We start from the raw sequence: 26,319 nt of genomic DNA, 5'->3' as shown, positions 1-26,319 counted from the left end.
TCTGCCAGATATAAGTCTTTTGCAGATAAAAAGAGACGGGCTATTCCACCACTGAAAATCTGAGATCGTGTTTGGTTATCAACCAAAAATATTCGTTTGAAGGTCCCATCTATGAAGTTCGCTCCTCGTTTTATTGGTCCGTATAGGATCATTCAAGTGATAAATCCAGTTTGTTTCAAACTTCTACTTCCTAAGAACCTTCGTATTTCCAACGCCTTCCATGTGTCTTTGCTCAAACCTCTTATTATCAACCGTTTCTCGGTCCCTCCTTCAGCACCTCGGCCAGTTCAAATTCATCAAGAGGAGGACTTTGAGATTACTCACATATTGGATGCAAAAATTTTGCGAGGAGTTCTTCGTTTCCTCGTTCATTGGAAGGGCTTTGGTCCTGAGGAGCGTTCATGGATCAAAGCAGAAGATCTCAACGCTCCAGCTCTTCTTAAGAAGTTTTATTCCAAGTTTCCGGACAAACCCGGTTCCAGGTGTTCTGTGCCCACCTTTAAAAGGGGGGGTACTGTCACTCACCGGACTGTGAGTGCTACTTCCCGTGAATTCAGGAACCATGGCCGTCCGCCATCCTGAGGGTCTGCGCATGTGCAGCCCTTTCAAGCCTTCAGTACCTGTTGCTTTTAGTTAATTGGCTGATCAGGCAACACTCCCTATTTAAAGCACCTGTGGTCAATACCTCGTTGCCTGATCTTGGAGTCTCATTCCCCATGAGCCTCTGAAGGTGTTCCTGTGTTTCCTCGTGTATTCAGCTCCTGCTGATTCCTGTTTATTCCATTGTGGTTTCCAGACCACTTCAACTCTCCTGTGTTCATTGTGTCTGCAACCAGCTGATTCCTATCCGCTGCCTCAGTTGCTTCTACAGAGTTCCTGCTCACTTCAACTCTCCTGTGTTCATCGTGTCTGCAACCAGCTGATTCCTATCCGCTGCCTCCGTTGCTTCTACAGAGTTCCTGCTCACTTCAACTCTCCTGTGTTCATCGTGTCTGCAACCAGCTGATTCCTATCCGCTGCCTCCGTTGCTTCTACAGAGTTCCTGCTCACTTCAACTCTCCTGTGTTCATCGGGTCAGCGCTCCGCTGCTTCCATCTATACGACTGGATATCAGACCGCCTCAACTCTCCCGTGTTCTTCATGTTTCCAGTTCCACTTACTACTGCTTCCTGAGTATTGCCTCGTTCATGCTGGTTTACCTACCGTGCGCTGCACCAACCTGATTACCGCTTCCACCTTCCAGTGGTCTCTCCTCCTGCCGGCCTTCAGCCGTTCAGGTATCCCTGCACGTCTCTCTGATAGCCTGCTCTCCTGAACCGCGGTATGCATACTTCTCATTGACTTTGCTTGTGTATTGCGTATCTATCTGGACTGAGTTGTGTTCTCCTCCGGAGTCTCCTATCCACTGAGACTATTGCTACCATTGACTTTGTTTCCTATTGCCTGGATAGTTATTGTGACTTTGTATATTTAAGCAGTGCTGCTCAGTTATCATTGTATTGTGGATATCATCGTGGGATCAAGTTCTGTGTGCCCCGTGTATACTCTGCATTGCATTCATCTCCTCGTGCCCCTCCTCACTTATATATTGCAGTGGTACAACTTGCTGATGCAGACCACTGACTCCTGTTCCCTGTGACACCAGTTTCAAGTATCCTCTCACATAAGCAGTGGTACAACTTGCTAACGCAGACCACTGACTTCCCTGTTACCTACCTTCACCTGGATTCCATTCCTTCACCTAGACAGCGGTACAACTTGCTATACGCAGACCGCTGACTCTCACCAACTCCTCGCTACTCCTGGACATTCCTCCTCACTATAGCAGTGGTACAAGTTGCTATACGCAGACCACTGACTATCCTCACGTTTCCTTGTCCATCTAGTTCCTCGTGTACAGTCATCTACTCATTACCAGTGCTGCTAGTCATAGACTTTCCTCGAGCATTCTCTCACCATCTGCTGTTTCTCCTGTTCCGTTGTCACCCTGCTACCAGAGTACCATATTACCAACTATATTACTCTGGTAAGTCCATCATCTGGTGATATCCTGGGCAAAGACTTCTAGTGCCCGTGACAGTAAGATCAGGCCTGACAGACCCAGATGCGGAACCTACAGCTAAAGAGATGCTGCAGCATCTGGTTACCCATATGGAACAACAGGATGCTCGCCAACAACTTTTGCTGCAATGTTACCAGGCGTTAGCCTCCCAAGGAACGTCTGTGCAAAATATCACAGCTACTGTTGATGCTCCTGTGCTTTCCTCCGTTTCCCCAGTGCCATCCCAGGTGTCTATGGCTTCCACGCTTCACCTGCCTACTCCGTCAAAATATGATGGAGACCCCAAAACATGCAGGGGTTTTCTAAATCAATGCTCAGTTCATTTTGAGCTCCAACCTCAAAATTTCTCTACTCATCGTTCCAGAGTGGCCTATCTCATTTCCTTGTTTTCCGGACAAGCTCTCGCATGGGCTTCCCCTCTGTGGGAAAGAAATGATCCATTATTACAGGATAGTGCCAAATTTATTTCCATGTTCCGAAGTGTATTTGATGAACCAGGTCGTGTTATTTCTGCTGCATCCAGCATTCTCCGTCTACGTCAGGGTTCTCGTACAGTAGGCCAGTACGTCATTCAATTTTGGATATTAGCCTCTGAACTTCAGTGGAACACTGAAGCGTTAATTGCCGCCTTCTGGCAGGGGCTTTCTGATAAAATTAAAGATGCACTGACTACTCAAGAATTACCTACTTCGTTAGAAGATTTGATTTCTCTTTGCCACCGTGTAGACATGAGATTTCGTGAAAGAGAGTCTGAAAAAACAACTTCAGTTAAAGCACCTCTTCGCTCAAGTTCTCAACTTCGCCCAGCTTCATCTCCGGTGATACCCATGGAGATAGGTCGCTCCAAATTAACTTCAGAGGAGAGGGACCGAAGAGTAAAAAATAGACTTTGTATCTATTGTGCTGATTCCACGCATATGCTCAATTCATGCCCTAAAAAATCGGGAAATGCCAGGCCCTAACCGGTTATGGAGAGGTGAAGTTAGGGTCCCTGGAGTCCTCTCCATGTTCTACGAAATTAAAAGTTTGTGCTTTTGATGTTACAGTTTCCTTTGCTACCAAATCCTTTAAGTCCCAAGCACTTATTGACTCCGGAGCTGCGGGAAACTTTATTTCTAAATCCCTCGTGAATCAATGGTCCCTACCAGTGATTACTTTGAAGACACCTATTACTGTGACTGCTATCGATGGATCACGCATTATTAATGGTCTCATCACCCAGAGTACGTCTCCAGTAACCCTTCAAATTGGTGTATTACACCAAGAAGAAATTTCATTTTTAATTCTTCCTGTTACTACCAGTCCGATTGTATTAGGCCTTCCATGGCTTCAACGTCACTCTCCCCAGATTGACTGGCACACTCCTCAAGTTACGTCTTGGGGAACTGAATGCCATCATCGTTGCCTCTCTCAAGTCGTTCCTCTTAAAATACAGCAATCCTCCATTTCACCTTCCTCACCGGGACTTCCTCCTCAGTATGCTTCGTTTGCTGATGTATTTGATAAAACTCAGTCTGAATGTCTTCCTCCTCATCGTTCGTGGGACTGTCCGATTGATCTTCAACCTTGTCAAGACTCCTCCCAGGGGTCGTGTGTATCCACTTTCGTTACCTGAAACTCAAGCTACATCTGAATACATCCAAGAGAATCTCCAGCGAGGATTTATTCGACCTTCTACCTCTCCCGCTGGAGCCGGGTTTTTCTTTGTAAAAAAGAAGGATGGATCATTACGCCCCTGCATAGATTTCCGTGGACTTAATGCCATAACTATCAAAAATCGGTATCCCATTCCACTTATTACTGAGTTATTTGATCGTATTAACGGAGCTCGGATCTTTACCAAGTTGGATCTTCGTGGTGCCTACAATTTAATTAGAATCAGGTCCGGTGACGAATAGAAGACAGCTTTCAACACCAGAGACGGGCATTATGAATACTTAGTAATGCCCTTCGGGTTATGTAATGCCCCCGCTGTTTTCCAGGGTTTCATTAATGAGATCTTCCGGGACTTGTTATATGTTTGTGTCGCCGTCTATCTGGACGACATATTGATCTTTTCGCAGGACCTGCCTTCTTATCATCAACATGTGGCAGAGGTCCTTTCCAGACTCCGGAAAAATTCATTATTCTGCAAGTTAGAAAAGTGTTCATTTAAGTTGCCCCAGATTCCATTTCTGGGATATATTGTATCCGGAGTTGGTCTTCAGATGGATCCAGAAAAGGTGAATGCTGTGTTACATTGGCCTCAGCCAACTACTCTTCGTGCAATTCAGCGTTTTTTAGGTTTTGCCAATTACTATAGACGCTTCATTCAAGATTTCTCCTCGATTGCATCCCCTATTGTGGCCCTAACTCGTAAAGGGGCCAATACTAAGCAATGGTCCTCTGAGGCTCTTCAAGCCTTCCAGTTTCTTAAAGAGTCTTTCTCCTCTGCTCCTATTCTTCGACAGCCTGATGTGACGCTTCCCTTCTTCCTAGAGGTAGATGCCTCTAATGTTGGTTTAGGAGCCATTCTCTCTCAAAGATCGGAGCAACAAAAATTCCATCCTTGTGCTTTTTACTCTCGGGGACTTCTGCCTGCGGAGAAGAATTACACCATCGGGGACAAGGAGTTGCTGGCTATTAAAGTAGCATTAGAGGAGTGGAGATACTTGTTGGAGGGAGCTCGTCATCCTGTGACAATTTTTACTGATCATAAGAATTTGTCATATTTACAGTCTGCTCAATGTTTGAATCCTCGTCAAGCAAGATGGTCTCTTTTCTTTTCTCGTTTTGAACTAATCATAACCTTCAAACCAGCTGCAAAGAATAAAAAAGCAGACGCTATATCTCGAGCTTTTGTGACGTCCTCAGACGTTGAAGATGGTCCCAACCACTCTATATTAGACCCAAAATGTGTTTCTCTGGCTGCTTCTTCCACTAAGGTGCTACCATTTGGGAGAACCCTCGTGGCTCCTGCTCTTAGGAAGAAAATCCTTTCGTGGTTTCACTCTTCTCGTTTTTCTGGACACTCTGGTGAACGCAAGACCTTTGAAATTCTTTCTCGAAGTTACTGGTGGCCTTCTATGAGGAGAGATGTCAAAGATTTTGTAGCCGCATGTGAATTGTGTTCCCAGTTCAAGACTCCCCGCAGAACTCCAGCGGGTTTGCTTCAACCACTACCCATTCCGTTGAAGCCGTGGACCCATATTAGTATGGACTTTGTTACTGATCTTCCTCCTAGTAAAAACTGCAATACTATTTGGGTAGTGGTGGACAGATTTTCGAAGATGGCGCATTTCGTTCCTTTGTCTGGTTTGCCTTCTTCTTCTACTCTGGCTGTGTATTTCATCAAAGAAATCTTCCGTATTCATGGATGTCCGTCCGAGATTGTTTCAGATAGAGGAGTACAATTCGTTTCCAGATTCTAGCGGGCCCTCTGTAAGACCTTGGGCATCCGATTATCACTCTCATCCTCCTACCATCCTCAATCAAACGGACAAACCGAAAGAGTCAATCAAGATCTTGAGACTTTTATAAGGATGTTCTCTTCAGCCAACCAAGACAACTGGGTAGAACTGCTTCCATGGGCTGAATTCGCCCATAACAACATGTATCATGAGTCATCTTCTAGAACTCCATTCTTTGTGGTTTACTGTCACCATCCGTCTTTTCCGGAATTTCCTGAAATCCCTCCCTCCCACCCAAGTTCCTGCTGTAGAGACTGTTTGTCAAACCTTCAAAAATATTTGGTCTCAGGTCAAAACCTGTTTAAAGAAGACTTCTGCCAGATATAAGTCTTTTGCAGATAAAAAGAGACGGGCTATTCCACCACTGAAAATCTGAGATCGTGTTTGGTTATCAACCAAAAATATTCGTTTGAAGGTCCCATCTATGAAGTTCGCTCCTCGTTTTATTGGTCCGTATAGGATCATTCAAGTGATAAATCCAGTTTGTTTCAAACTTCTACTTCCTAAGAACCTTCGTATTTCCAACGCCTTCCATGTGTCTTTGCTCAAACCTCTTATTATCAACCGTTTCTCGGTCCCTCCTTCAGCACCTCGGCCAGTTCAAATTCATCAAGAGGAGGACTTTGAGATTACTCACATATTGGATGCAAAAATTTTGCGAGGAGTTCTTCGTTTCCTCGTTCATTGGAAGGGCTTTGGTCCTGAGGAGCGTTCATGGATCAAAGCAGAAGATCTCAACGCTCCAGCTCTTCTTAAGAAGTTTTATTCCAAGTTTCCGGACAAACCCGGTTCCAGGTGTTCTGTGCCCACCTTTAAAAGGGGGGGTACTGTCACTCACCGGACTGTGAGTGCTACTTCCCGTGAATTCAGGAACCATGGCCGTCCGCCATCCTGAGGGTCTGCGCATGTGCAGCCCTTTCAAGCCTTCAGTACCTGTTGCTTTTAGTTAATTGGCTGATCAGGCAACACTCCCTATTTAAAGCACCTGTGGTCAATACCTCGTTGCCTGATCTTGGAGTCTCATTCCCCATGAGCCTCTGAAGGTGTTCCTGTGTTTCCTCGTGTATTCAGCTCCTGCTGATTCCTGTTTATTCCATTGTGGTTTCCAGACCACTTCAACTCTCCTGTGTTCATTGTGTCTGCAACCAGCTGATTCCTATCCGCTGCCTCAGTTGCTTCTACAGAGTTCCTGCTCACTTCAACTCTCCTGTGTTCATCGTGTCTGCAACCAGCTGATTCCTATCCGCTGCCTCCGTTGCTTCTACAGAGTTCCTGCTCACTTCAACTCTCCTGTGTTCATCGTGTCTGCAACCAGCTGATTCCTATCCGCTGCCTCCGTTGCTTCTACAGAGTTCCTGCTCACTTCAACTCTCCTGTGTTCATCGGGTCAGCGCTCCGCTGCTTCCATCTATACGACTGGATATCAGACCGCCTCAACTCTCCCGTGTTCTTCATGTTTCCAGTTCCACTTACTACTGCTTCCTGAGTATTGCCTCGTTCATGCTGGTTTACCTACCGTGCGCTGCACCAACCTGATTACCGCTTCCACCTTCCAGTGGTCTCTCCTCCTGCCGGCCTTCAGCCGTTCAGGTATCCCTGCACGTCTCTCTGATAGCCTGCTCTCCTGAACCGCGGTATGCATACTTCTCATTGACTTTGCTTGTGTATTGCGTATCTATCTGGACTGAGTTGTGTTCTCCTCCGGAGTCTCCTATCCACTGAGACTATTGCTACCATTGACTTTGTTTCCTATTGCCTGGATAGTTATTGTGACTTTGTATATTTAAGCAGTGCTGCTCAGTTATCATTGTATTGTGGATATCATCGTGGGATCAAGTTCTGTGTGCCCCGTGTATACTCTGCATTGCATTCATCTCCTCGTGCCCCTCCTCACTTATATATTGCAGTGGTACAACTTGCTGATGCAGACCACTGACTCCTGTTCCCTGTGACACCAGTTTCAAGTATCCTCTCACATAAGCAGTGGTACAACTTGCTAACGCAGACCACTGACTTCCCTGTTACCTACCTTCACCTGGATTCCATTCCTTCACCTAGACAGCGGTACAACTTGCTATACGCAGACCGCTGACTCTCACCAACTCCTCGCTACTCCTGGACATTCCTCCTCACTATAGCAGTGGTACAAGTTGCTATACGCAGACCACTGACTATCCTCACGTTTCCTTGTCCATCTAGTTCCTCGTGTACAGTCATCTACTCATTACCAGTGCTGCTAGTCATAGACTTTCCTCGAGCATTCTCTCACCATCTGCTGTTTCTCCTGTTCCGTTGTCACCCTGCTACCAGAGTACCATATTACCAACTATATTACTCTGGTAAGTCCATCATCTGGTGATATCCTGGGCAAAGACTCCTAGTGCCCGTGACAATTCCTTAGGATGAACCAGCCAATGATTGACAACCCCTTGGACATTCCTGAGCTTGTAGTAACGGTCAGTTCTCCAGAGGCTCTACTTCAGTTGTACCTCCCGTGAGCCCTATCTACCTATTCTACGCTCTTTCTCTTGTCTTTCACTGGGAACTTCCCTAGAAGGCCGCGACCTGAAAGTGGAAGCCGCAAAGTCCATATTCCCTTTCTGTAATCACTGGCGAACACCTTTTGCTTGTTAGACTCCGCGCCCCTAGCTGAAGTCACGACAATCCCAGCAGAACTACCAGGATCCAGTTGTCCCTCATTGGTATTGTGACATTAATACTTTGTATCCAACAACCTAGTCCCACTGGGAACATAAATACATAACATAAGTAGCGTAGTTTGGCAGGGTGAAAAGGGGTTATTCTGTGCAAGGAAATATGTGGAATGTATATGTATAAAGACAAATAACTGATCAGTAGGAGGACCGGAGACACAGTGATGCGTACACAGTTCCAGGCCCTGGCCATGTATGCATGAGGTGTGTAAATGTGTTTCACTGGTGAGATTGGCTGACCTGTGTGGAGCTGCATTTCATATTGATCAGAGTGTGTATGATACGCATGAAATAAAAACATCAGCAAATATATTCTCTATTTGTGTACAAGCAATGACATTATTGAGTGATTACAGCCTTTTGGGAGCCGCTGACACTAAATACTACCCAGGTGAGATCTGCTCTGATTGGATTGCTCTGGTTAACTTTGTGTTAAATCCTTCAAAGTTTTGGGATGTCTCTTGGCTCTCTTTTCACTGTAGACTCTTTGTTCAAGGAAACATGAAGTACAGTAATACTGATGATTGTTGCTCCCCACGGGAGGAGTATATGGGGAAGGTGGAGACCATGGACCATTTCATTCTCAGGTGTCCTTTTGAATGTAGAATTTTATAAGAGTGTTGCTAGTGCTCTGGGTATTCTGTGCCTTTTGGATTTTAGTTACCCTGAGTTTTTTTTTTTTTGTTTTTTTTGCTCAATATGCTCAGGGAGGGGTTTTGAGCCAAGCTCCAATTTTCTAGTTAGCATATTGGTTAGGTACTAACCATGGAGCGCATGGTGCCAGGTTTCTATTAGACAGAAAAAGCCTTCATCTGCAAATAGCTGGTGGGTGATATTCCCCATAAGGTTTGGAAGAGAAGGGGTATGGAGAGGCTCTGGATGGAGGCGTCAGTTGGGCCAGGATCTGGCACCAACTGAGATACTATTAGTGGTGCCCAAGATCAGGGGCCTCTTTATCTTCATCTATTGACTTTTCTGTTTTATGTTTAACATATGGAAATCTATGTGGTCACTTCTAATTATGAGGCATTGATTTTGCTGGTTTGCAATATGTACAATCCATTGTTTAGTTTATACAACAAATGTAAAAACTTATTCCGGTATTGAAAATGACTGCTCAGACGAGGTACCAACGCTGGGGATCTGCACCCCAAAAATATATATATATAAACACCCAAGGTAAGCGATGGAATACCAGATCTGCCACAAAGTACTCATGCACGGTATATACAATAAAAAGGTGTATTATTTATTAAAACATTCTAAAATCCACATTGTAATGGTAAAAACAATATGACCACATGTTGGAGATATCAGTGCCAATTAGAACATATAGCAAAGTAGGTGCACCTACACGATGTTCAAAAATCTTCAAAAATGTTGGTATATAACCAGTCCAGCAACTTCTGCAACCACTGCTTTTATTAATATATGGCGCTCAATAATATATGTTACATGGAGACAAAGTTCCTAATGATCGGGGAGCCGCAGTGTGGAGCTATAAACAGTGTGTTGTAGGAGGGTATCTTGCATGGATGGTAACAGGATTCCAAATAGTGTAATGAAAGGTATATCAAAGTCTCTTACCAGATCCCTGGCGTCATAACACAAGACCAGTACCTTGTAGATATAGTCTGATTCCTGTATTAAATGAACCTCCTCCGGTTAATAGATGTACAAGATATATGATCGGAGCTCCACTCACTGCCCCTATCTGCTCCACATAGTCAGCAAACAATAGCGCATGGATTCACGCAGGAATCGGACTATATCTACAAGGTACTGGTCTTGTGTTATGACGCCAGGGATCTGGTAAGAGACTTTGATATACCTTTCATTACACTATTTGGAATCCTGTTACCATCCATGCAAGATACCCTCCTACAACACATTGTTTATAGCTCCACACTGCGGCTCCCCGATCATTAGGGACTTTGTCTCCATGTAACATATATTATTGAGCGCCATATATTAATAAGAGCAGTGGTTGCAGAAGTTGCTGGACTGGTTATATACCAACATTTTTGAAGATTTTTGAACATCGTGTAGGTGCACCTACTTTGCTATATGTTCTAATTGGCACTGATATCTCCAACATGTGGTCATATTGTGTTTACCATTACAATGTGGATTTTAGAATGTTTTAATAAATAATATACATTTTTATTGCATATACCGTGCATGAGTACTTTGTGGCAGACCTGGTATTCCATCGCTTACCTTGGGTGTTTAGTTTATACACCCTCATAAGTGTTTTGATATTTTTATTTGGGTGAAGAAGCACCAATGTTTTAGGTTGGATTATGGATAATAATATGGTCATTACTAATCTATGTGTGATTTGCATTTGCAGCAAATATTAAATACATTTCCACGGAGGAAAAAATATGTGGGAGGTTGTGGTTCAGTGAAGTTCCAGATTCCAGAGAAAGCAGCGGTTCTCAGCAGTAAGCCTGGGAGGATCGAGCTCCCCACATCCCCATATGGTATCATGTACAGGTTAGCTTTACTCTGAGGCAGGTATCTCCCATAACTATATACAATTTATATAGATTAGCAGGCACAATGAAGAGGCTAATATACATTTAACAAGCAATATGGCACATGATGTGAAACAATACTGAGCGCAACCAAATTTGGCAGTGGTTGGTCCCAACGTCACCCGGGTTTGGCGGTAACGCAAGGAATACAGATCTTTTTTGCAAGGCCCAATGACTGTAAGGACATTTTAGACTGTGGTCTCTTTCCAGGTGAGGGTCAATCCAGACAGTCCATCTGGAGTTGTAACCCTTAGCCAGCTTGTAATAAATAGAGAACCACAATATGTGCCTTGCATGACTCCTTTTAGCTCCTCTTGTGGTTCTCATGGACCAGGAGGCTGGGGTACCAATAGAGACATATTATCCCAGCATCAGGATTGAGAGCACTATCTAGCGGAGAGTACCAGTAAGTAAATTTTAACATCACGTGCCCCAGGTCTCCATACTGTTTTGGCTCCCTGGAGTCTGTAGTAGGGAGTGATTAAACAATGGAGACACCAATTGGCACACAATTTAATATAATCCTAGAAAATGTCTATAATTCCAAAATAATCACAAAATTAACCAGTTATTTTTTTTGTTTTTTCTTTCCAGAAGTGCTAGCATTAACCCAATATTTCTGGCTCCTGCAATCTGACCGCTAGTGCCCAAAAACCTGCAGTTCATACTATTAGCGGTCAGTCACTGTACCCATGTAAGGTGCTACAAAACAGGACTTATTACAATAGTATGTGACCATGCTGTTTTAGTACTGAAGATATAACACTGTGATGCTGTAACCCCTTTGTACACCATATGGCAACATTTATGGTACTTTAATCTCTTCATTATGATGGCAACACAGGATGTCAAGTTGACTGAACCATTATTTTATAATGTGCCCAGCGCCCTGGTCTTGCCGCACCAACCTCTCTCCGTGGTAATGATGACAACTTAGTTCCTAGACAAGAGTGTCATAAACTTGTTTGGATTGGGAGCAGATACAATCTGCCTGTGCTAACCACCCGGGTGTACAAGAGTCCTGATCCTCTTTATGTCGTTCAATATGTACCCTGCTCTGTACAGAGTGTGACAAAGAGCATCTTCTTTATGTCAAGTGCCAGGTGGAGAGAGAAGAGCCCGGATGGGCCATTTTAGCCTTGTAGAAACGGGGAGATGTGTCACATGCCGGGCAGATCCGACGGGGTATGGAGGAGCTGACAGCGGGGATTCCTGGCTTCCTTAGTAACAACTAGTCCAGCAATGACCATAAAGGGTTAGGAGAGACCTTGGAGGACGGTTGTGGTGCAGAGAACCAGCTCGCTCGTCTTCTCATTTCGTATAAAAGTCTCTTTTCCTCGGTCACAGAAACACAACGTACGAGGAAAGCTCCCCTTACACTCAGACAGGGAAGGGTTTACGTGACTGCGTATCCGCCAATAGAAACACAGAGCGGACTGTGCACACCAGCCAATCACAGCGCAGCCGGCAGTGTATATAAGAGACTTCTGGCGCCCTCTATGGATAATACTTTTCTATTTGTGTACTTGTAGTGAAGATGGCAGAAACCGCACCAGTCGCCGCTGAGTCTGTTCCTCTATCAGAGGGCGCCGGCAAGAAGAAGAGACAGCCGAAGAAAGCCGCAGGAGGAGCCAAGAAGAGCCCCAAACCCTCTGGTCCTAAAGTGTCCGAGCTGATCCTGAAAGCCGTGTCCGCCTCCAAAGAGCGCAGCGGGGTTTCTTATACCGCCCTGAAGAAGGCTCTGGTTGCCGGAGGTTACGATGTGGAGAAGAATAACACCCGCGTCAAAATGGCTGTGAAAGGTTTTGTGAGCCAGGAAACCCTCATCCAGGTGAAAGGCAGCGGCGCTTCCGGGTCCTTCAAGCTGAATAAGAAGCAGCTGGAGAGCAAAGAGAAGGCGGCCAAGAAGTCTGTGCAGCCCAAGAAGCCGGCGGCAAAGAAAGTGACCAAATCCCCTAAGAAGCCCAAGAAAGCTCCGAGTGCGGCCAAGAGCCCGAAGAAGGTGATGAAGCCAACGGCGGCTGCCGCAAAAAGCCCGAAGAAGGCAGCCAAGAGCCCGGCTAAGAAAACGGCTAAGCCCAAAGCTGCCAAGAAAGCAGCTAAGCCCAAACCTGCCAAGAGCCCGGCTAAGAAAGCGGCTAAACCTAAAGCTGCCAAGAGCCCGGCTAAAAAGGCGGCTAAGCCCAAAGCTACCAAGAGTCCGGCTAAGAAAGCTGCGGCAAAGAAGTGATGGAAGAGCCGCAGCCTGATCTTTCTTGACTCCCCCCAAAGGCTCTTTTCAGAGCCACCCACCCTCTCACGATAGAGCTGTATGCACATGGTATGGTCTAGAAGGGGGACACACGGGGTATATATATTGGCCTCGAGTCCTTGCACTCAACCCCATTAGCTGCCATGAACTTGGGTATTGCTGGGTGGGTTGTGAACATCCAGGGTGACTTCATAGAGCCTGCAAACTCGCATGTGCCGATTTCTACACCACACTGACGGGTCTATTGAGCACACAGAAAGGCACCGTGTCTCTTGCACCAACTGACAGTCATTCGTTCTGATTTGCAAAAGCTGATTGTTACACTGCAGTCTGCAACATGACCGATCTGGTGACAAATACGTGCTTTACAGGCTGCTATAGGAGATGCTTAGCAAAATGCCAGTAACACTCAACCTTCGTTTCTTTCTGTACATTATGTAGATCAACGTACCTGAATTGTTGACATTAAAAGTCGGAATAAACCATTCAACAAGTAAATTGAATCCTAGGCTCCACTACATTTAAAATATAGTGTTATGCACGTTCTGGATCGAGGAAACCCTTCCAGGAGACATCACATTGTGACTAGAATCGAACATAAGTATACTTCTATGCACAAGTGATGTACTTTAAACAAAATAATTAGGAAAACAAACCATAAATGAAGAGCCAGACAATAAAGTGCTAATTTGCGTAGACACAACACAAATCACAATAATTACAGTATTATCAGTTTTCTCACTTTGGACTCTACACAAATTTCTGTATCTAGAGCCGCCCATTTCAACTTTATTTATAGGAAACGCACGCAAATGTGGAATCACGCACTATTGGACAGACGTAGTATAAGCATAACTGCACCCTTCGCTTACTGACTGGTCTGTGCAGCATTGGTTAGTTTGTAAGCTGACCAATCACGGAGGAAGCTGTTTGTCCCTTCCCAGTACATAAAAGGAGGACGGAAACATTTGTTAGATTACACAGCGTGAGTATATTAGGCTGAAAGAACATGTCTGGAAGAGGGAAACAAGGCGGTAAGACCCGGGCTAAGGCCAAGACTCGCTCATCTCGGGCCGGTCTGCAGTTTCCTGTCGGTCGCGTTCACCGTCTACTGAGGAAGGGAAACTATGCGCAGCGTGTGGGAGCCGGAGCCCCGGTGTATATGGCCGCAGTACTCGAGTACCTGACGGCTGAGATCCTGGAGCTGGCCGGGAACGCCGCCCGTGATAACAAGAAGACCCGTATCATCCCCCGCCACCTGCAGCTCGCCGTGCGCAACGATGAGGAGCTCAATAAGCTGCTCGGTGGGGTGACCATCGCCCAGGGAGGTGTCCTGCCCAACATCCAGGCCGTGCTGCTGCCCAAGAAGACCGAGAGCCACAAGCCGGCCAAGAGCAAGTGATTTGCCGCTGGATATTTCCCGTAAAGAACCGACGTCCCTATAACACAAAGGCTCTTCTCAGAGCCACCCACGTTTTCTTCTAAGAGCTGATTACAGCGCGATTGTTTCCTTTGTACTTTATTTGTGTCATTTTACAGCCCATTATTTTACTTCTACACCGAGACCATGTATCACTAGTCAATATAGATTAGTGAGCTTCCCGACAGAAAGGAGCTGTGCCGCTGGGAAGTTAATGTTTGGCTCGTGTCATTCTTATGCACTGTAAGAACTCAATGTTATAGAAAAAAATTGTAGCTTAGCGTGGGTGTAAACTTTGCACGATATAGGCTCCTACCAGTACACAAACTGGAGTGATATCTGTCATTAGATACCACATAAGCCAATAAACAGCGGGTGTAATAGCCTCCTATAAAGTAACATACAGATCATGCCAGAGCTCGTTTAGAAGGATTTGGTGGCTCTGAAAAGAGCCTTTGTGTTATGTATATAGATGTACTGATTATCTTATGCCCTCTCCCCGCGGATTCTGCGGGCCAGCTGGATGTCTTTGGGCATGATGGTCACCCTCTTGGCGTGGATGGCGCAGAGGTTGGTGTCCTCGAAGAGCCCCACCAGATAAGCCTCGCTGGCCTCTTGCAGGGCCATGACTGCCGCGCTCTGGAAGCGCAGGTCGGTCTTGAAGTCCTGGGCGATCTCCCGCACCAGACGCTGGAAGGGCAGCTTGCGGATCAGCAGCTCAGTGGATTTCTGGTAGCGGCGGATCTCTCGGAGAGCAACTGTCCCGGGACGGTAACGATGCGGCTTCTTCACGCCGCCGGTAGCAGGGGCGCTCTTCCGGGCGGCTTTAGTTGCCAGCTGCTTGCGGGGAGCTTTCCCTCCGGTGGATTTACGGGCTGTCTGCTTGGTCCTGGCCATGCTTCTATTACAAGCGTGTAACGAATTAAAGACGAAACTGTATTAACACATCTATATATACACAGTGGTGCGCTATGATTGGATGGTTTAAGACTCTTACTGATTGGTTCACGATTTCTCGTTTCAGATGTCAAAAAGCCCGCCAAGAATTTGTGTTTATTTTTTCTTTAATTCTTCAATAAAGTCTTTCATATGCAAGAATATAAGTTATCTTAACCTATTAATGTATTAGTATGCCATCTTCTGCGCAATTAATTTAGTAAGGTCTTAAAGCCTTTAAATTTAGACAGCTTACAAGAACATATTTACTGCTTTACAATCATTAAATTAGCTATATTGTTTATTTATTAGTCCAATTAGACGACAAGATAATTACCATACCAATATTTTACATATATTATCCAGGACCACAATTGCAGCCTTCATTTAATATATAAAGTACATTTTATATACATGAACATTCTTAATGTGTTTAGTTAAATTTATAAAATCAAGTAATCTTTCCTCTTTTTTTGTTGTTAAACTTTCAGCATATATACGTAATTAATCCTTCACAAAACAAGTACATGAAGTTGCACAGGACCAACTCTTTTGCCCCATCCCTGATGCAGTATAGTTTGGTCTGACACACCGCTCACTCACTACTTATCCACCCAGCAAAGAACCGAATGTAGGTACAAATTACACACAAACCTCCACATTTGGCTTCTTTCTTGTTTAATTATCTTAGTGACTTGTTAAAAGTCTGAAAAGAAAGTTTGTCATGTCTCTAATAGAAAGTAAAACGTGGTCTGTTCTTATATTGTAATGATGGAGGACCAGGGCCCAATGTGATATGGGTAGGAATCTAAGTTTTAGGAAGAACATCAGTTTCAACCAATCTTATGATTTTTATTCCATAACAACTGATGGTTCTTTTGTGTGCTTTTTACTGATTATTATTAAAAGAATAATTATTAAAAACAGGGACCTTTTTTCTGTAATCACTTCTCAGAATCTGCAAATAATCACGTAAAGAGGATCTGATGGAAATTTTTTTTTTTTTTTTTTTTAACGTATTCTATACCCCAAGCAAATGTTCAGGAATCAGATTTTTATAATACATTGATGTAAATAGATCATACACGTTAGTGATAACATTTCATTATCTGCAAACCAGCCTAGTTACTCGTCTCTGGTGTCCTAACCTTAATTCTCTGAGTAGCACACTCAGGAAAATAATGCCTCATTGGTATATATGGTGTTGTTTAAGAAAATCTGGAGTGCCACCGGTAGTCTTCCAAATGAGATAGGTGGTTCGAAAAATCAGTGTGGAGCAGTATGGGCATAGCCTTACAGAAATAAGGAAGAAGATTCGGAGATGATAAATCTATCACAACACATGGGTCGTCGGGGAGAGAGGTGAAGCAGAGATGGAGACAAACGAAGATCTGCATTCAGCAAACAGCCAGGGAACCTATACTTGATTAAACATATGGCCTATACTGTGAAGGTAGTAAGTTATCTCCTCCATGGCTGCTATATGCCAAATCTGCTTTTTAAGCGTAGACAGAAACGGGGCAGCGGGGCTCTTGGGGAGGTGTTCTTATAATTTAGAGCTAAGAGGGATTTGGCTGCTGCTAAGAAATGTGCAGCTAGCTGTCTAGGAAATGTATCTAGGTCTTGGGGAGGGATAGCACAGCAAGAATACCCAGGATCCACTACCACCGGTGTCTCAAAGAAGCTGTTCATGAGTCTATAGCCCATTCACTTTAATGGGCACCATTCCGTTCTTCTCCAATTGTCAAGTCAGTAAATATACATGGACAGCATATCCCCTGGTTTTTAAAAGGTATTCCTAAACGTGTGCAGTAAATCAGTCATGTCTTGGGGAGCTGTAACCGTCTCTCCCAGAGTGGAGAAGTAGTGACCAATGGTTTGATTTTTTCCATGAAAAATTACAACGCTTTATACACATATGAAACTTTGTCACTTAATTGCTTAAAATGTATACAGTGAATACTGGAGAGTAGGGATGTCAAGTGGGCTGAACCTTTACTTTTCAACAAGTCTGGCATCTTGCTCTCCCCACATCATATATCATCATCTATTTATTTATATAGTGCCACTAATTACGCAGTGCTGTGCAGAGAACTCACTCACATCAGTCCCAGCCCCATTGGGGCTTACAGTCTAAATTCCCTAATATAGACACACACTCACACAGACAGAGAGGGAGACAGACAGACAGAGACTAGGGTCAATTTTTGATAGCAGCCAATTAACCTACCAGTATGTTTTTGGAGTGTGGGAGGAAACTGGAGCGCCTGGAGGAAACCCACGCAAACACAGGGAGAACATACAAACTCCACACAGATAAGGCCATGGTCAGGAATCGAACTCATGCTGAACATCAGTGCTGTGAAGCAGAGTTGCTAACCACTAGGCCACTGTGCTGCCCCATATATCATTATTCCTTTTATAGTACAGCACATTATATACAATATATAATACACAGAGACAACTTATTTGAGACAGTCACAATAGATTTATAATTTAAAACCACTGATTATTTCATTAATAAAATCAATAAAAAAATGTATGGTGGAGATATGAAGACACGATAAGTGTATATTTTATGTGTATTTGAAGACGTTGGTATATTTGGTCCTTAGTACTGCATTGCAGTATGTGGTGCAATATCACTACCGTGTGGTGAGTATGTGTATCTACTTGTTATTTATTCCCTCAGGATTACCAGACATAACTTCCCGGGTGAATTACATCGTAATGATCATATCTGAAACATGAACATAAAGCTTGTTGTACCAAATTTACTTTTAAGCTCTGGCTGATCACTTATATTAATAATGGCAAAGTACTAAACAGAAATATTGGCGGGCTTTTTGAAACCTGAAATGAGAAATCGTGAACCAATCAGTAAGATTTTTAAATGATCCAATCACAGCGCAGCACTGTGTATAAATGAAATGTGTTTAAGAGCTGCGGCTTAAACTCCTAGTACACATCTGTAATAGAACAATGGCCAGGACCAAGCAGACAGCCCGTAAATCTACTGGAGGGAAAGCTCCCCGCAAGCAGCTGGCAACTAAAGCCGCCCGGAAGAGCGCCCCAGCTACCGGCGGCGTGAAGAAGCCGCATCGTTACCGTCCCGGGACTGTTGCTCTCCGAGAGATCCGCCGCTACCAGAAATCCACTGAGCTGCTGATCCGCAAGCTGCCCTTCCAGCGTCTGGTGCGGGAGATCGCCCAGGACTTCAAGACCGACCTGCGCTTCCAGAGCTCGGCAGTCATGGCCCTGCAAGAGGCCAGCGAGGCTTACCTGGTGGGGCTCTTCGAGGACACCAACCTCTGCGCCATCCACGCCAAGAGGGTGACCATCATGCCCAAAGACATCCAGCTGGCCCGCAGAATCCGCGGGGAGAGGGCATAAGATAATCAGTACATCTATATACATAACACAAAGGCTCTTTTCAGAGCCACCAAATCCTTCTAAACGAGCTCTGGCACAACCTATATATTAACCATTTATTTGTAAGTTTAAGCGACTGTAACACATGCAGCTTTAATGGAATGTAAATGAGAGAAAGCAACACGTGGCGTCTATACGTAGTGACAAACATGAATTGCTGCCATCTTCTGGTTATAGCCTATAAACAGGCAGGGAGAACAAAGAACACTCCCGTCAAGTTGTCAGTATTCACCATTAAAATATAGTTCCTAAATGATGTGGGGAGGGAACTTTTTCTAGGGAAGGTAAAGCTACGTGTATACTGGTCAGAGTCCATAACGTGCTCCCGACAAAGGGAACACACACTAACTGCAAACATTTTGCATGAAATATTGAGATCTTTAAAGTATCAAATGAAAACAACCGCATTGTAATCATCTCTTATAGGAAAACGTGGGTGGCTCTGAGAAGAGCCTTTGTGTTATAGGGACGTCGGTTCTTTAGTGGAAGTATCCAGCGGCAAATCACGTGCTCTTGGCCGGCTTGTGGCTCTCGGTCTTCTTGGGCAGCAGCACGGCCTGGATGTTGGGCAGGACACCTCCCTGGGCGATGGTCACCCCACCGAGCAGCTTATTGAGCTCCTCATCGTTGCGCACGGCGAGCTGCAGGTGGCGGGGGATGATACGGGTCTTCTTGTTATCACGGGCGTCGTTCCCAGCCAGCTCCAGAATCTCAGCCGTCAGGTACTCGAGTACTGCGGCCATATACACCGGGGCTCCGGCTCCCACACGCTGCGCATAGTTTCCCTTCCTCAGTAGACGGTGAACGCGACCGACAGGAAACTGCAGACCGGCCCGAGATGAGCGAGTCTTGGCCTTAGCCCGGGTCTTACCGCCTTGTTTCCCTCTTCCAGACATGTTCTTTCAGCCTAATATTCTCACGCTGTATAATATAAAAAATATTTCCGTCCTCCATTTATATACTGGGAAGGGACAAACAGCTTCCCCCGTGATTCATCAGCTTTCAAACTAACTAAATCTGCTCAGGTTCATGTACAGACCAGTTAGCAAGTGAAGGGTGGAATTATAGATCATGTGACGGGTTGTATATTCATATGTCCAATAGATCGTGGTTTGCATGCACTGCACATAAATGAAGCAGATTTAAGCGCTGCTGAAAAAAGTTTTGCATCAACGTGTGTAAAGAGAAAAGAATGGTCAGAATGAGTGCTGGAAGTTTCCTCGATCCAGAACATGCTCTAATCTATCTTTACAGTATATTTTAAGTGTAGTGGAGCCTAGGATTCAATTTTAAATATAATTTATGTAATGGTTTACTCCGACTTTTCATGGTAATTCAGGTACGTTGGATCTATAGTGTACAGAAAGAAAGGTATGTTGAGAATGTCACTGGTATTTTGCAAAGCATCTTCTATAGCAGCCTTTAAAGAACTGATTTGGCACCAGATCGGTCATGTTGCAGACTGCAGTGTAACAATCAGCTTTTGCAAATCAGAACGAATGATTGTCAGTTGGTGCAAGAGACACGGTGCCTTCCTGTGTGCTCAACAGACCCATCAGAGTGTGGTGTAGAAATCGGCACATGCGAGGTTGCAGGCTCTTCCTGCAATAGTGCTATGAAGTCACCCTGGATGTTCACAACCCACCTAGCAATACCCAAAGTTATGGCAGCTAAAGGGGTTGAGTGCAAGGACTCGAAACGTATATGATTGGCCAATATATACCCCATGTATCCCCCTTCTAGACCATGCAATGTGCATACAGCTCTGTCGTGAGAGGTTGGGTGGCTCTGAAAAGAGCCTTTGGGGGAGTTAAAAAAGAAAGATCAGGCTGCGGCTCTTCCATCACTTCTTTGCCGCAGCTTTTTTGGCTGGACCCTTGGTAGTTTTAGTTTTCACCGCTTTCTTGGTAACTTTGGGTTTGGCTGCCTTCTTAGCCGGGCTCTTGGTAGCTTTAGCCGCCTTCTTGGCCGGGCTTTTTACAGCTTTGGGCTTAGTCGCTTTCTTGGCCGGGCTCTTGGCTGCCTTCTTAGCCGGGCTCTTGGCAGCCTTCTTCGGGCTTTTTGCGGCAGACGCCGTTGGCTTCTTCACCTTTTTTGGGCTCTTGACCGCACTCGGAGCTTTCTTGGGCTTCTTAGGGGATTTGGTCACTTTCTTTGCCGCCGGCTTCTTGGGCTGCACAGACTTCTTGGCCGCCTTCCCTTTGCTCTCCAGCTGCTTCTTATTCAGCTTGAAGGACCCGGAAGCGCCGCTGCCTTTCACCTGGATGAGGGTTTCCTTGGTCACCAAACCTTTCACAGCCAGTTTGACGCGGGTGTTATTCTTCTCCACATCGTAACCTCCGGCAGCCAGAGCCTTCTTCAGGGCGGTATAAGAAACCCCGCTGCGCTCTTTGGAGGCGGACACGGCTTTCAGGATCAGCTCGGACACTTTAGGACCAGAGGGTTTGGGGCTCTTCTTGGCTCCTCCTGCGGCTTTCTTCGGCTGTCTCTTCTTCTTGCCGGCGCCCTCTGATAGAGGAACAGACTCAGCGGCGACTGGTGCGGTTTCTGCCATCTTCACTACAAGTACACAAATAGAAAAGTACTTTCCATAGAGGGCGGCAGAAGTCTCTTATATACACTGCCGGCTGCGCTGTGATTGGCTGGTGTGCACAGTCCGTCCTGTGTTTCTATTGGCGGATATGCAGACACGTAAACCCTTCCCTGTCTGAGTGTAAGGGGAGCTTTCCTCGTACGTTGTGTTTCTGTGACCGAGGAAAAGAGACTTTTATACGAAATGAGAAGACGAGCGAGCTGGTTCTCTGCACCACAACCGTCCTCCAAGGTCTCTCCTAACCCTTTATGGTCATTGCTGGACTAGGTGCTGCTAAGGAAGCCAGGAATCCCCGCTGGCAGCTCCTCCATACCCCGTCGGATCTGCCCGGCATGTGACACATCTCCCCGTTTCTACAAGGCTAAAATGGCCCATCCGGGCTCTTCTCTCTCCACCTGGCACTTGACATAAAGAAGATGCTCTTTGTCACACTCTGTACAGAGCAGGGTACATATTGAACTACATAAAGATGATCAGGACTCTTGTACAACCGGATGGTTAGCACAGGCAGATTGTATCTGCTCCCAATCCAAACAAGTTGATGGCACTCTTGTCTAGGAATTAAATTGCCATAGTTATTGTGAAAATAGGCTGGTGTGGAAAGAGCAGAGTGCTGGGCACATTGTTAAATAATGACTGAGTCAACTTGATATCCTCTCTTGTCAGCACTTGCAGTTTTATGTCTTTGATAAGAGCAGGCTATAAATTATTGTCAATAAATGTTGTCCCTCCTGGGGATCCTCTCTCATCAGTAATAAAGCAAATATTAAAGTACCATAAATTTTACCATGTGGTGTACAAGGAGGTTGTAGTATGAAAGTGTTATTTCTTCAGTTCTAAAGCAGCATGTTCACACACTATTGTATTTAGCTGCAGATATGGAGAATGGGCAGCAGTTCCGCAGCCATTTGTAGGAAGTTGGCTGGTCCAGGGGAAGGGAGCCAGTCACCTTCCTTGCTTAAAAAAAAAGTGTCAGGCAGCCTCATTAGGTCACAGGCCTACAGGGAATTTTTCCGGTGAGGCCTATGACCAATCTGCCCCTGGGCACAGTACAATGTGACTGCAGATTTTGAAGAACACTGCTAGCCCTATTATTTCTATTTCAGAAATAACAATTAGCAATGGAGCAATGCCACATAGACTGTAGACTGGCAACAACACTGGGACCTCTCCTCTGTCTGTGTGAGCTATAATAACATACCCACATGTTCATCAGTGCCATTCACTTCCTGAAGCAGCTCTCATCAGAGTCATTATACAGTACTATAGATATCCCACTGCCACATAAACAGCGACTGTACCTGATGTCACCACGCTTCTGGTGAGCACACAAAGGGGCCTATTTATGAAAGGTTTCCCCCCTTGTAAAATCCCCGAAACTGTTGTTTTCGGGGACTAAATACTAATTTGCTATTTATGATAGCAGCATCACAGCAGATATCATAGATATCATAGATATCTGCTGCTTTGCATCTCCTATCATTTTACTGAGCACTCCCCATAACAATGTATGGGGAGTGCTCAGTAACGCTATTTAACACTGAATGTAATTAACTTTTCAAACATGATAATGTACGCCAGCTGAAGTTTCAGTGCTGTCAGCTCTGCTCCGAAGAGCAGAGCTGGACAGCGCATGTGTGGAGGGATCACATGATCCCTCCCTGTCACTCACCGCTCACTCTCTGCAACTATAGTTGCATATCGAGGGCAGAGATGTCTGTGCGCATGTCCGGGGGTTTCACGAAGATTGAGTGGTAAGTATGATTTCCACTTCACAGGAACAGCAGTTTTTCGGAACTGCTGTTCCTGTGTTGCTTTTTAAATAAATATGAGAAAAAAGTTCAATCCTTATCAATGCGATAAGGATTGAAAACTATTTTCCATATTCTGCGAGTTTTGATAAATGTGCCCCAAAGTCTTTAGGGCTGGAGTAAACTTTTCTCCTGACTCTTAAAATCCTTGGAGCGGTTCATACAATTATTCAAGCAGACCCAGCCAGAACCGTAATCCTGACCAGTTTGTAGGACACCAGAGCTGTCGGCGCTGGTCCCTCTGTTGAGTCCCCTCATTCTCCAACACTGTCACACACCCACAGGGAGGAGCGGGTGATACCATGACCAATGAACCAAAGAAAAGATATCTGAGGAGGGAAGGGTTTAGCAGCAATATCATTTCTGGAAGCAGAAGAACCCCGCCCCACCCCATGTATGGCCCCCACATGTCTGACTAATGGATGCAGGGATGCCAATAGAAATTGTGGGGCCCAGTACAAAGGAAACAGGAAGGATCATCCCCCACAGCTGGCATATAATAGGAGGTTTGAGGCACCAGAACAGAGCGAGGATCCCAAGTACTATGCATCCTACAGGCTGGTTTAAAAAATACCTAGATGATTGTGCAGTAAATTAATGCACAAACTTAAATCATAATCACAGAGTTTTATTAAATAGTGTTCAGCCAAGCTTAAAGTGTACCTACTGCTTACACAGACTGAAGCCACTTTGTGGGCTCACAAGTAAACTGATATGCTGAACTCTCGCATCCATAAATAAATGTCTCTCCTGGAGATAGGTGACTATTACACTTCAACGGTTTATAGATCAATCTCAGTGCAGTGTGTGTCACGAAGGAGGTATCAGCACCTGCAAGTATTGGCACAACTACACAAGGAGGCGCGGAGTCTAACACGCAACTGGTTTTCACCAGGGACCCCCGCAAAGAGGCTTGGAGTTCGCGGCGAACGACGTGCAGGTCGCGGCCCTCCCAGGTAGCTACTTGCGAGATTCTTGGTCGTACAGGTTGGAGTCAGGAACCAGGCGGGCAGATAAGGTACCGAATCAGAAAGCGAAGAATAGTCAACAGGCCGAGGTCAAACCGGAGAATACAATGCTGGACAGAAGGGAGATCCAAGAGCGAGGTCAGAGAGAGGCGGGTTGGTAACAGGTATCAGACAGGATATATAAATATAACAGGTAACGCTGGAGGCTAGATAACTAGTTGCTCAGGCACCCTAGTGGTGTCAGAGCAGGCTATTTATAGGAAGTGGCCATCCCTCATTGGTGGGCAGTGGTTCGGCGGTCAGACGCGCTGACCGCCGACAGGAAGCTCAACAACGCGTCCCGTTGCTATGGCGATGGGCGCGCATGCGCACCACGCCGCCGGAAGAAGCATCTCCATTGCTTAGCAACTGGGCGCTCAGAAGAAAGCAGACGTCCATCCCTGCTTAGCGAGGAGGGGCGAGGACGGCGTCTGATAGTGTGGACAGCAGGTAGAATAAGGCATATACAACATTCGGCGTGTACAACAAATCAGTGTATAGTGATTTACTGCTAAATGATTTGATGCAGGTACACTAATCCACTCCACCTCAAGTTCCAGGCAATGCCTACAAAATATTTTATCCGTTTCCTTGTTAACACAAATTCACATTCATTTCAATTAATTTCAACCATGCTTATTCTCCTAGATGTATTACAAAAAATAGGCATAAGCTTAGGAAGCATATAAATATTTCTATGTTTAATATAGTTCCTTTTAGGGGTGTGCACCGGCCACTTTTAGTGTTTTGGGTTTTGGGTTCTGATTTGTTTTGCCAAAACACCTGACGAAAGGTTTTGGTTCTGATTTAGGGTTTTGGGTTCTGATTTATTTTTAAAAAAGCATAAAAAGCACTAAAATCCAGTTTTTTGTTTTTTTTTTCACTCCTACGCTATTATTAACCTCTATAACATTCAATAACAATCATTTCCACTAATTTCCAGTCTATTCTGAACACCTCACACCTAACAATATTGTTTTTAGTCCAAAACGTTGCACCGAGGTAGCTTTCTGGACTGCGTAGTGGAGTGGCAGCTTTCTGGACTGCATAGTGGAGTGGCCCCAGTACCCAATTTGGTACCGGGGCCACAATACCTCCTCCAACTGGTCTCAATTCCACTGCACATATGGCTGCTCCTCCATCCTCTGCAGCTTATAGAGGGTGGAGTTCTAGCGTGTCAATACCTCTTGTTTTCGATCATGACAGTGCATTTTAATTATTTTTGGATTTGGCCCAAACATGTAATTTAATATCTGATATGCAGCTATCTGGACTGCGTAGTTACCTCCTCTAACTGGTCTGAATTCCACTGCACAGATGGCGGACACCGGATGGACGTCTAACACCAACATAGCTGTTAAGGCCGCAGTTCCTCTTTTTTTGGACTGCACAAACAATTAACGTAGTAATAGAAATGGCAGTTCCTCTGTTTTGGAACTATAAAAACAAAGAACATAGTAATAGAAATGGCAGTTCCTCTTTTTTGGAACTACAGAAACAAAGAACGTAGTAATAGAACTGGCAGTATATATTTTTTTGAACTACAGAAATAATGAACCTAGTAATAGAAATGGCAGGTCCTCTATTTTGGGACTGCAAGACTATATTGCTCTATATTAATTTTTATACTTTTTCAATTATTTTTTTATATTTTATTTTCTTTTTTCTTTTTATTTTTTTGGAGATTTTTTTTTAATTTGTTAAAAGATTTTTGGCTAATTAACAAATTGATATGGACTTATCAAAAACAAATACAGGACAAAAGCACCACTGGAATCAGCAGGACAGAGCACTGGAAAAAGTACTACTGCACTCAGCAGGACAAAGCACCACTAGACTAAATAAATCAGCAGGACAGAGCACTGGACAAACTACTAATTCACTCAGCAGGACAAAGCACCACTTTAGTAAAGTTATCAGCAGGACAGAGCACATCAACCTCCCTCTTCACTAACCACAGGGAGAATGAAGATGGCGGCCGCGAGCGGGGCATTTATGAGATCCGAGTCTCGTGAGATCCGACGCGAGACTTGGATGTCATAGCCTCGGTTTGGCTTCATTTGGCGGCCGGAAGTTCCCGAACAGTGCTCGGATCCCGTCGGAT

At 45.0% G+C, this 26,319-nt stretch overlaps 6 protein-coding genes across 6 annotated transcripts; 3 read left to right on the top strand and 3 right to left on the bottom strand.

Moving 5' to 3' along the window:
• The first annotated feature begins 12,296 nt into the window (after positions 1-12,296).
• On the top strand, positions 12,297-13,144 carry LOC142149848 (histone H1-like). The gene has a single exon (XM_075205149.1). The coding sequence runs from the start codon at positions 12,303-12,305 to the stop codon at positions 12,993-12,995; it is 693 nt and encodes a 230-aa protein (XP_075061250.1). The 5' UTR covers positions 12,297-12,302; the 3' UTR covers positions 12,996-13,144.
• Positions 13,145-14,025: 881 nt separating this feature from the next.
• LOC142149847 (histone H2A type 2-B) lies at positions 14,026-14,574 on the top strand. The gene has a single exon (XM_075205148.1). The coding sequence runs from the start codon at positions 14,026-14,028 to the stop codon at positions 14,416-14,418; it is 393 nt and encodes a 130-aa protein (XP_075061249.1). The 3' UTR covers positions 14,419-14,574.
• Positions 14,575-14,795: 221 nt separating this feature from the next.
• LOC142149846 (histone H3-like) lies at positions 14,796-15,341 on the bottom strand. Its single transcript, XM_075205147.1, has one exon. The coding sequence runs from the start codon at positions 15,331-15,333 to the stop codon at positions 14,923-14,925; it is 411 nt and encodes a 136-aa protein (XP_075061248.1). The 5' UTR covers positions 15,334-15,341; the 3' UTR covers positions 14,796-14,922.
• Positions 15,342-18,354: 3,013 nt separating this feature from the next.
• Positions 18,355-18,765, top strand: LOC142150677 (histone H3). The gene has a single exon (XM_075205872.1). The coding sequence runs from the start codon at positions 18,355-18,357 to the stop codon at positions 18,763-18,765; it is 411 nt and encodes a 136-aa protein (XP_075061973.1).
• A 542-nt stretch (positions 18,766-19,307) lies between these two features.
• LOC142150676 (histone H2A type 1-like) lies at positions 19,308-19,863 on the bottom strand. Its single transcript, XM_075205871.1, has one exon. It carries the CDS (start codon positions 19,698-19,700, stop codon positions 19,308-19,310), a length of 393 nt encoding a protein of 130 aa, XP_075061972.1. The 5' UTR covers positions 19,701-19,863.
• A 484-nt stretch (positions 19,864-20,347) lies between these two features.
• On the bottom strand, positions 20,348-21,373 carry LOC142149844 (histone H1.1-like). Its single transcript, XM_075205146.1, has one exon. The coding sequence runs from the start codon at positions 21,356-21,358 to the stop codon at positions 20,648-20,650; it is 711 nt and encodes a 236-aa protein (XP_075061247.1). The 5' UTR covers positions 21,359-21,373; the 3' UTR covers positions 20,348-20,647.
• Between the last annotated feature and the right edge of the window lie 4,946 nt (positions 21,374-26,319).

The sequence above is a fragment of the Mixophyes fleayi genome, chromosome 4 (genome assembly GCF_038048845.1).
Source record: "Mixophyes fleayi isolate aMixFle1 chromosome 4, aMixFle1.hap1, whole genome shotgun sequence".
In the NCBI taxonomy this organism is placed as follows: Eukaryota; Metazoa; Chordata; class Amphibia; order Anura; family Limnodynastidae; genus Mixophyes; species Mixophyes fleayi.
This window is presented reverse-complemented; position numbering and strand designations above follow the sequence as displayed.

Coding starts and splice junctions, on each gene's coding strand:
- LOC142149846 (XM_075205147.1), bottom strand. CDS start 15,333: ATGGCCAGGACCAAGCAGACAGCCCGTAAATCCACCGGAGGGAAAGCT.
- LOC142150677 (XM_075205872.1), top strand. CDS start 18,355: ATGGCCAGGACCAAGCAGACAGCCCGTAAATCTACTGGAGGGAAAGCT.
- LOC142149844 (XM_075205146.1), bottom strand. CDS start 21,358: ATGGCAGAAACCGCACCAGTCGCCGCTGAGTCTGTTCCTCTATCAGAG.
- LOC142149847 (XM_075205148.1), top strand. CDS start 14,026: ATGTCTGGAAGAGGGAAACAAGGCGGTAAGACCCGGGCTAAGGCCAAG.
- LOC142150676 (XM_075205871.1), bottom strand. CDS start 19,700: ATGTCTGGAAGAGGGAAACAAGGCGGTAAGACCCGGGCTAAGGCCAAG.
- LOC142149848 (XM_075205149.1), top strand. CDS start 12,303: ATGGCAGAAACCGCACCAGTCGCCGCTGAGTCTGTTCCTCTATCAGAG.